Source organism: Sinocyclocheilus anshuiensis, unplaced genomic scaffold, assembly GCF_001515605.1.
Source record: "Sinocyclocheilus anshuiensis isolate Anshui unplaced genomic scaffold, SAMN03320099.WGS_v1.1 scaffold883, whole genome shotgun sequence".
NCBI classification, from domain to species: domain Eukaryota; kingdom Metazoa; phylum Chordata; class Actinopteri; order Cypriniformes; family Cyprinidae; genus Sinocyclocheilus; species Sinocyclocheilus anshuiensis.
Genome location: NW_015547678.1, coordinates 260,387 through 271,048, shown reverse-complemented (window position 1 = coordinate 271,048; position 10,662 = coordinate 260,387). Strand labels below are relative to the sequence as shown.

General features: G+C 37.0%; 2 protein-coding genes across 2 annotated transcripts in view; one reads left to right on the top strand and one right to left on the bottom strand.

Annotated features, from left to right (window-relative positions):
* Positions 1 to 2,517, top strand: part of LOC107703054 (pleckstrin homology domain-containing family N member 1-like) — a 15,429-nt gene extending 12,912 nt beyond the window's left edge. The window contains exons 15-16 of the mRNA XM_016505545.1: positions 936 to 996; positions 1,942 to 2,517. Coding sequence (XP_016361031.1) covers positions 936 to 996; positions 1,942 to 2,123 — 243 coding nt within the window. The 3' untranslated portion in view covers positions 2,124 to 2,517. The remainder of the gene's footprint in view (positions 1 to 935; positions 997 to 1,941) is intronic.
* A 1,606-nt stretch (positions 2,518 to 4,123) lies between these two features.
* Positions 4,124 to 10,435, bottom strand: LOC107703053 (uncharacterized). The gene is made up of 4 exons (XM_016505544.1): positions 10,339 to 10,435; positions 6,364 to 9,912; positions 5,174 to 5,287; positions 4,124 to 4,937 (listed from the first exon to the last, which is right to left on the bottom strand). Exons 2-4 carry the CDS (start codon positions 9,878 to 9,880, stop codon positions 4,831 to 4,833), a joined length of 3,738 nt encoding a protein of 1,245 aa, XP_016361030.1. The 5' UTR covers positions 9,881 to 9,912; positions 10,339 to 10,435; the 3' UTR covers positions 4,124 to 4,830.
* Between the last annotated feature and the right edge of the window lie 227 nt (positions 10,436 to 10,662).

The following is a 10,662-nucleotide window of genomic DNA, read 5'->3' as shown; positions in this document are numbered from 1 at the left end:
AAGTTCGTCTGTCTTGGGAAAGCTAGCGTGTCTCCGACATAGTGATAACACTCGTTGCCTTCTCTAGTGCAGCTCAGCCAGGTCTCGTCCCATTCGTCGGTATTTGTGATATCACAAATCCTGGAAAATATGCGTTGTAGTCCAAACGAGTCGTTCGTTGTAGTTTTTGAAAAGTGATTTCTGTTAAATAAAATATCTCCTTTTGAAGTGGACTTTGAGCTTTGTAACTTTGCAGATCTTTTTTATGCTCAAACAGCAACATACAGACTAACTCAAGTTGAAAAAGTTTGTGGTTGGTAAGATTTCTTAATGTTTTTGCTTATGCCCACCAAGGCTGCATTTATTTGATCAAATATATAGTAAAAAGAGTCAAATTGTGAAATAATATTAAATTAAATTAATTAAAAACAATTTAAAATAACTGTTTTCTATTTTAATATATTTCAAATAGCAATTTATTCCTGTGATGCAAAGCTGAATTTTCAGCAGCATTACTCCAGTCTTCAGTCAGAGTCACATGATACCTCAGAAATCATTCTAATATGCTGATTTAGTTCTCAAGAAACATTTCTTATTATTAACAATGTTGAAAACCATTGTGCTGCTTTAATATTTCTGTGGAAATCGTGATATACTGTATTTCATTTTCAGGATTCTCTGATGAATAGAAAATTCAAAAGAAGAGAATTTATTGAAAATTGATTTTTTTTTGTAACATTATAAATGTCTTTACTGTCTCTTTTGATCAATTTAATTTCCCCCTATGCTGAATAAAAAAATCGTACTGTCCTCGAACTTTTGAAAGGTACAAACTGTATATTGTAATGAATTAATAGGACAAAAAAATAATGAAGAAAGACAGAAATATTGTTCTACATGAATGTAGCTTCAAAACAGTATGTGAAAATGATCTCCTGTTCTCCTGTCTTTTACAGAGAGGTTTCTCAGGTCACACTGTCATGGAGGCGCAGCAGATATCGTACAATTACTCGCCAGGTGAGAATTATTGACATGCTAAAGTTAGGAGGCAGTTACAGCACCACAATGGCACGATGTTATGCACGTTTCACGGATGTAGATAGAGAAATAGATACGCAAGATATACACAGCGAGTTGCACAACCAGTTTTGTGGACACAGGTTTTGTTTAGCGTGTGAAATGTTGACCTAGATCATCAGTATGTTTTATAGACTGGTTCAACTGATCGAAATTTTTATTTTTTTTATATGAATAGCTTAATTGTCATGTATACACACTCACTTGTCAGGTTTAAACACAACACCATAAGGAGGAAATAATCCATGGTGACACGTGCATAGAGCAGACTCTCACGGCACAGCTAATAGGATGGTTTTAGAATGACCTTCTCCAACACACACACACACACACACACACACACACGCAGGGTTTGATGGGGTGTGGTTGCCCAGGCAGGACATGACAGTGGAAACAAGAGTTCAGATGAAGGGGCATGTGTGTGTATGTTTGTGTGTGTAAGACGGCTCAGGCCCAGGGTATTTTAAATGACAGCATTGCAGGTGGCACATGAAGGAAAGACCAGCGAATGGACAGAATTACCACCGAGGGTGATTTAAAGCTCACAAGTGAGAGATTCTGCAAGACATTTAGATCCCTTCTGTGGAAAAGAACACAACAAACGATATGTTAGATCTTAAATTAGGCCATGAAGTATTTAGATGGCTCAGTTTACTAACTTCTTAAACTTGGCATGTGGATTTTGATTTAAATAATACATTTTTACATACTAAATCCCAGGTTCGGAAGTTCATTCCATAAGAGTAGGGTACCTTTCAATCCTTGAAAACAGGGAATTTTACAGCTGTGATTTCCAGGCATGATTAATCATGGAAAAAATCATGGATTTAAACTAAATATTTTAAGTATTTGAAGACATTAATCATTGTCTTTTGCTTCTCACAGATGACTGTTACCTTCGGCCAGTGGATCCAGATGACCAGGAAATGGACTATGATAACATATGGGAGTTTGACCCGGATAATGGGATGATTCAGCCCCTGCCTGGACCTTTACCACACCGGACACCGGCTTACTTTGGAGCTCAAGGCCTGGGCACTATGACAACACAGCAGAGATGGTCATAAAAGAGAACAATGGGCTTATGCTCGTCCGGACTTGCATACATAGCAGACTAATCAAAGCCACACATGCACACATGGGCATGTTTTCACCGAGGGCCGGCATGCCCGAGTATCTGGATATTCACAGCTTATTTATTCAGTGGCTCTATGACATATTTTGCACATGTAATACCCTTTAATTTTGTGGTGATGTTTTCAGACTGCTGTATGTATTCGGTACGAACAAGTGTATTACAATTATTGATGCATTTATGTATATATGAATATAAGAAAAGTAGCATTTGGGAGTTTTTGCATTTAGTTTAGTTTGTGAGTCCAACAAACTATTGGAAATTGAGATTATATGCATATTTTTTAATACATACCAAATGTAAATATGTTATTTTTTCTATTTAAGTTTTAAATGTAAGTTTTTATTAATGTTGATTATTATTATTTGTATTTTATTTATACTTATTTCATTATGGCCTTCTACTTTTTGTTCAAAAAATCTATTAGTTCTGTGGAGGTCAAAGTTATTCATTAGAAAAGACGTAAAAAAACCCATTTCTGTTTTCGCATTTTTTTGTGACAAATAAACAGTGATAAAACAGTTTTATCTTTAAATATGAATGTGTTGGTATTTTTACATTTTTGAGTGATTTGAAATGTTTTTTTTTAATAAAACACATTCTTGGAACACCTTTACTATCTACTCTGAAGAATATGGATATACTTTTAAATTGTAACATTTAGATGTAAGGTTAGCATGCGCAGGAGGAGTTATTATAGAAAATAAATACAGGCATTTGCTATTTAGTTGTTATAGCAAAAATATTAAAAGAGGGGTAAATGGCACCTATTGCGGTAAGAAGCCTCCTGGATAAACATTTACAGAATGTACAAATGACTTTTGATATAATTCTTATTCTAATATTTAAATATATTTTTAAAATGTCATTAATATAAAATACCAAATCTGGTTTTTGACTATTTCGTTTTTGAAAGATAAAATTATTCTAAGACTTATATACAGGTGAATGAAAATTTACATATTTAATTGCCAATATTTTATTTAAAGATATGTTAATTGCAACACTATGAATGCAAATTTAATGATTTCACTCAGTTTTGACCTATATGTTTTAAAGAAAGGGAAGATGTCTGAAATAATTCATGGAAATATTACATAACCCCATAAATTACAATAAGTATTCAGTAAAAAAAAAAACATGCTAGTAATAACAAGACATTTGAGCCTTCTGTACCAATTCTAGGGGGCCCATCTTACCCAAAAACTTTTTACTTCAAAATAATAAATAGAACTTTTACCCCACAAATAATAACACTGATGTGCCCACAGATCCCTCATATTTAAAAAAAAAAAAAAAAAACCTCGATATTCAACATTACACAACGTCAAATCTGTTTCAGTTGACTATATATAACGGATATTGCTTTCAAAGGAAATGACAAGTTTAAAAATAGCGTGGATTCATTATTGTTGAGATCATCTATGGTCAAGAGAAAAAGTAGGCTAAGGTGGGTGGGTCATCTCGCCCCGCCTAACCCTACAATTAATTCAGCAAAGCTGGACGGTGACAAATGCTGTAAAACGTTAAGAAATTGAACCTTCAACAGCGTGCTGGAAATTATGAATTTGAATAGTGAACGTCAGAGAGATCTCTGTCCGCGCGGCCTTTATTGAGACCTTCACCTCAGTCTTCTGTTGCCATCTGCTGGTAACAATTAGAAGTATACGTTAAATGTCTCAATGGGGTAATAAGCAAATACAACTATTAGCACAAATCTGTTTCTATTTCAATAAAAACTGTAATATTAGTTCCCCTCAATTATAACAAATGTTTAATTTTACAATTTGTAAAACCTTACCTTAGACTGGCTCATAGTACGATTGGCTGCATAGTCCCCTCTAGTGGCCAAAATAAGCATTACCATTAACATACAGGTGCACTGATAAATAAAACACGTTAAACTCATTTAAATGCTTTCAAATAAACATAAGATTTATTTATCATACATGATATTGAAAACTGGGAGCACCATATGCTTGAAATTTGAACGAATCAAATTGTGTTTGCAGATATGAAGTGACATTATCACATAGGTTTATGATTGAATATTTCGATGGTCTATAAGCACACCAAAATAATTTGGCACAGCAAAAATTCCATTATCCCAATAGTATCACAATAAACTGTCTATTTGTACATAGACATCAGCTCTTCCATTAAAATCTCTCCACAGGTACACTTATTTAGACACACATGTCCATCTTCCATCATAACACCTTCATAAGCATCTCATTATCAAATATTAATCAACATACTGCTGCTTTCCTCACAACGCACAACAGCATTCACTGCAAACAGAGAATCCACAATATCCCAGAATCAGAAAAAGAGCTTTGGTCATTTCATAAACAAACTACATTGTTTTTTTTGTTTTTTTAATCTGGATGTGCAGATTATTGAAATGCCACTGGCCTGAAGTCACTTTTTTTTTTCTCATATTTTGCTACATCTATTGTATATCAACTGAGTTAATCAGCAATAAACACACATCAGAGTGTTAATCATAATAATATGTACTGAGAATGATGGAAAAAGTAATGCATGCACATGTCTGACATTCAAAATCACACTTTTGGATTATGGAAAAAGGGAGATGTGACTGAAATCAGATCTGAGGGCTGTGCTGTGCCACGGAGTTATGCTGGCTCTATCTGACGCAAAGGAGTTTTTCCAGAGACCTCCTCCCTCTTGTGTCTGCGCAGATATCGAATGGCAGAGAGTGCACTGACGTTTGCGAGAAGAGCTGATTAAAACAAAACAAAACAGATATACGTCATGAAGGATTACTATCAATTGTATTCCTAAATCAAACTTTCTTTTAAATCAAAATTTTGCTAAATTTGATGTGACGGAGAGCTTTTTACCAGGGAAAAGGCTTACCTATTTCTTCTTTGAAAAGTATAAAATTTGAAATAAATACTGTCAAAACGTAACCAAATGACTAAATGAATGACTAACCAGGAAAATAAAAACACATACCAGCTTTCCAGGTGTCTGCTCCTGAACCAGTTGATTTTAGCACCCACGAGGCAAAAGCAATACAAACCAAGCACATGTCTGCCTGTTTAAGAGGCAAGAATGGAGCATCCAACCCTAGAAAAGAAGCACCAAAATCAGAACAACAGTACAGTATTATTTAATGGACAAAAAAAAAACAACAACAACAAAAAAAAAACAACTAACTAACTGTACACAATAACGTATTCAAAACCTAACTGGGTTCCTGAAATCAATATAAATCAAACCAGCTCACTCTGAGATATACACTATTATTTCAACATTTCAAAAATAGAGCAAAACATTAATATTCTGAAATATTATTTAAATTTTAAACAGCTGTGTTGTATTTGAATATATTTTGAAATGTAATTTATTCATGTGATGACAAAGCTGAATTTTCAGCAGCCATTATTCCAGTTTACAGTGTCACATGATCCTTCAGAAATCATTCTAATGTGCTGATTTGATGCTCAAGAAACATTTCTAATTATTATCAGTGCTGAAAACAGCTGTGCTGCTTAATGTTTTTGTGGAAACAGTGATATATTTTTTCTTTGATGAATAGAAAGTTCAAAAGAGCAGCATTTATTTGAAACATTTGTAAGTCTTTAGTGACACTTTTGATCAATTTAATGTATCCTTGCTGAGTATTAATTCTTATATATCAATAAGTGTTAACAAAACCATTTGTTAAATTCTAATATCATTTAATAAAATAATATATCGGTAGGCAGGTAGTGATTTGACATTGAATGATAATCTATGGCTGAATCCCAAATGATAATAAGTGTCCTGATGTTCCTGGAGTTTTCTCTATTTTTACATGTACTTTAAAGTGAAACATGTTCTTAAATTCTGGCACATGGCCGATTTGAGAAGCTGCCCAGCAGGAGTGAAGACTAATTTGCACGTACTACCATTCCATCAACCCCAGGCATGGCTCTACATGTGACTAGATACTTTTAGTCAACAGCTATTGACTGTTAGAAAAGAGGTGAGAGTTGATTAACCTCAAAATAATTCCCAGAAAATGTAGAGAAACCAATGTATTTTCTTATTTTAGGCTTAAGTTTAAAGGGAACAAAAAAAAAAACCTTCAAGAAAGTGTTAGTGTGCAATTTTCAGTTTCAGTGTGTATGTGCAAAATACTGCATGGTAGAAGTTCTTACTTGGATCAGCAACAACTGTTTGCATCTCCATACACTTCTTCTGTTGTTCAGCCAGCTGCTGGAAGACACGGTTCTCCAGCTTGAGGAGCAAGGAATCTGGAAAGGGGCTCCCATCGGGGCTCATAGCATTAATACGTTGAATGATTCCTTTGGGAAATGTCTTCACAGGGAGAAGTTCCCCAGAACATGTGTTCCCTTTGGGGACAGTATAACCTGTGCGTCGAACTTTTCGAAGTGAAAGAGGGTTCGTCCAGAGGAAGTCGCTCTCATCTTCAGACAAGAAGTGCTCGTACATGTCAACAGGATCATGGTTGGGAGACTTATAGTCATACCGTGTCACTACCTTGATTGCTGCATTGTCATTCTCATCATCTTCATCTGAATTCCCAGGGGAATCAGGGAAGAAATAGTCGTATGCCTCTGGGAACTGAAGGTTTCTGTTAGCCGAGCGGGAGCAGGAAAATATGGGAACCATTTTATCACCACCTGACTCTTCCACAATTGGACAAACAAAACTTCCAGAATCAAACTCGGAGAAAAAATAATCATAGGTCTCAGGCAATGAGGTGCCGGTACCATCAAGGTACGAGGCAGCTATGTTGTCTGCACGAGACACACAACGTTCAGGTTCATCCTCACCAAAGAAATACTGGATTATTTCAGAAAATGCTATACCACTGCTTTCTATTTCTTCTTCATCATCAGAAAAGATATTTGAGCCTGAAGTGTTCACATGGTAAAAAGGATCCATAAAATCATCTTCTACCTCTGAATGGATTGAATGCATCGAGGCATTTCTCAGGATTTGTCCGATTGGTTGAGTATCTAGAGCTTGCAGATTCTGCACAGACATGTTCTTACACATTCTTCTGAAGCACTGCTGAGCATTTGCTGTGTAGAGATGTTCAGGAAGAGCGGTTTCAGAACTTATGTGCACCATTTCATCACCCACAATCACTGGATCTGGATCGTTCTCCCACATCACACCACAAGAGCTAGGAAACTCACTCGACTCGTCTTCTTGCTTAGAAGGAAATGGGTTTTGAAGCTGTGCAAGGTCTTCATCCAGATCAGATATGTAAGACATATCTCCACTTAAGCGGTCCGGCTTAGAGTCGTCAGGTTGTGTAAAGTAGCCCGAGTCTGCAGCATCTGTAGTGTCTGCTATGCTACCATCCTCGGGCTGGGTCAAAATGCTGGGGTGCTGGGCATTACTGATCAACCGCAGACGGAGTATGTCATTGATGGTTAGCTTCTCCATTTCATTCCAAAAGGAGGAGATCGCAAACACAGGACATGGAAGTTGATTTGAAGCATCAAGAGAAACACTCTCTAGATCTTTGGTTCCACTTTTCAACTCACTGGAGGAAGTGTCCTTAATTTCAGCAACCATATTTTGAGGCAACTCTGAAACATCTTGAGTAGGATCTTCAGTGAGCATTCCTTCTGTAGGACCACTAGATATGATGGACTTTCCACAAAATAGCTGTTCACTATTATTCCTGGCTGAAACAGCAACTTCATTACCACTAATGTCTCTCTTATCTTCTGATTCATCTAAATTCCTTGGCTTTATGGATGAGGCATTCACAATTAATACCTCACTAGTTTTATTTCCACTTTTGATAAGACCTTCACCTGCTCCATGATTAATATTATCAGACATATGACTTTCAGTCTTTACATTCGTCTCACTTACAGGTATATTCGTGTTTATTTCAATGGTTTCAGAATTCAAATGGCTTTGAGATTCTGAAATGTTCTCATGAATACATGCCTCCTGTGAACAAGCAAAGGTTTCTGGAGCGTTTCCATCTGAAGAAGATTCTGCTCTATCAATGTTGTCAGTTAAAGACAAGCTTCTTTCTTCGGGAGCTGAAATCCCTACTATATTACTACTGCTTGAAATTGTTTGTTCATTTTTTAATGGAGCACAGTCAATCTCATTTCCTAAACAGGATAAATCTTTGTCCTCGGTCAATTTAAAAGATGCTGTAGAGGAAGGAGGCTCTGTTGAATTAACAGCAATGGAAACGCTAGGAGATAATAAGGATTTCCTCTGACATCCTGCATCAGAATTATCACTTAGAGGTGCTGATAAGGTCTCTCTAATACCATTCCTGCTCTCTCTTAAGTGCACGGCAGGATCAAATTGAAGGGATTCCGTTATATTTAATCCACTTTCTTTTACATTCAGAACTTTATCTACCTGGGGTAATAATGACAGCTCACAAATCTTTGCTTTCAATTGTCCATTGTTTACAAGGGATGTATCATGCATGCTTTTGGAAATAGTATTAAAGCTTATGCATCCAACTTCCGGCTTTGGAAGTGTGGTGCCTATATTACTGGTAAAAGATACTGGCAAGCTTTTTGAAAACTTAAAATCAGATGAGGCCTCCAAGTCAAATGTGTTTCTTAGCTGTAAATGATCAGTATTATGTGCAGTTGAAGGTGTTTTCATTCTTTGAAGTGATAGTTGCTCTGTCTTCCAGACATTTGCAGGAAGGTTGCTTATCTCTTCCCGCTGTATAAATCTCTCTTCCTCTGATTCACTTTGCTGGTAGTGGATCTGAGCCTCATGTCCTTGCTCTACTGGTTCAACACTCATTCTCTTTTTCTTCCTCCTCTTTCTTCTGGAAGGTGAGACTGGGATCTGACCGATTGGTGAATCTTTCGGGTCAGAACTACTTATAGCATCCAGTTGAGCAATGTTTTGTCTTGCTGGATATGGGTCAATCACATCTTTCCTATTAACCACTACCACCTTCTCTTTGTCAGGTGGCTTTGTTTCAGGTGTAAGCTCTAGATCTTTGCTGAGACCGCTACATCTTCCCTGTTTCTCTTGCTTCATTCTTACTGTAATTAGGGGTGTTGTCAATAGCTTCCTTCCAATGACTAGCTCTGTGTCAGACTTTGATGCACCTTCTTGTGCATTAGCAGGTGTGATCTCTAATGACTTTTCTGAGACTATATTGCCCCAGGTATGAGCCACACCCTGTTTAGCTATTTCTCCTCTAAAATTGGCCTCATTTCGGCCAGATGGGTCAGTGTCTGCAGACAGAATATCCTGCTTATCAATCAAACCCTCCAGATGGCCTGTCTTCTCACTTCCACGAATGATAACGTGGCTTTGTTCCAAGGGCTGTTGATTTTCTGTGACACATTTTAACTGCTCAAAGAACAGATTGACAGTCTGAAGGTGCAAGTCCTCCTCACTGCCAGAGAGAACCTGCTCTGGACTACGTATTCCGTACTTGCTGAGGTAATTACAGACAGGTGAACCCTCACAGTCTGGTGGGCCATCAATCTGAAGGTCTGGATCAGGGTCTATGGATGCTGTACCCACGGCCGGGGTCCTGCTTAGAAGTAGGCAGCCCATCTCATCAATGTCACTCATACCCGAGTCCTCTCGGCTGGCGAGCACTGGAGAGAGCAGGTCACAGTCCTCACACTCCTGAAAAAAACAGTCCCAGTCTTGGTCGGAGATGTGCACACTGTATTCAAAGTCGTCCATCGTGAATGGATGATAAGCAGGATATTCTGAATCTACAAATGAAACAATAATAATCAATGAATGACATGAATAAATAGTCAGCAACAGATGTTGCAACCACAAATCGTGAAACAACATACTTAAATCAATTTTTCAGAAGCAAGGTGCTCTAAAGCTCAAAAACATTGCACAAACTACAATTGCAATTATTTCAAGCTTTACATTTTTTTGCATTACAAAATACTACTAACGTTATCTTTTAAATGAATCCATCTTTTTTCAGTATCAAAATAAATCATGCATACAATCAAACAGAACTCTTTCACCGTTTTTCACATTTTTCTTTACTTCATCACTGGTAAAACTGCATGGGGAACCAAGTACGCGGAATCCACTGCTTTTGTTCACATTTATTTTTGTTTGGTGTGAACAATAATATAAATCTAATATTAAACTCACAGCAGAAATCTGTACAGTACCTGTTCAATGGTGTGAAAGTGCAAAAGTCCCAGAGCAGTTAGCCTGTCACACCACTTCAGTAGCCTGAGGCATAGTTAATGCCCTTTGAAGTGTGTCCTTCCGAGTAAGAGCGGTACACCACAGGCCCTATGATTTTTTATAAATAGAACGGTGTTACACATCACGTAATACACGCAGCACTTTCTCTCTCACTCTCTGACACCTTCCACCAGCCCCCCAAACAAATGTGTACAAAGTGAACACCATAGCCTCTTAGTTGGCAAGGCTGTATAAAATCTGCTAGAGTATTTATTATTATGGTTTGCAGCACTGCAGAAGTCACA

Excerpts from the sequence above, each read along its gene's own strand:
- LOC107703053 (XM_016505544.1), bottom strand. The coding sequence starts at position 9,880 with ATGGACGACTTTGAATACAGTGTGCACATCTCCGACCAAGACTGGGAC. Across the intron at positions 5,288-6,363 it reads AACAGTTGTTGCTGATCCAA|GGTTGGATGCTCCATTCTTG; the intron begins GTAAGAACTTCT and ends CTTCTTTTCTAG. Across the intron at positions 4,938-5,173 it reads AGCAGACACCTGGAAAGCTG|CTCTTCTCGCAAACGTCAGT; the intron begins GTATGTGTTTTT and ends TGTTTTAATCAG.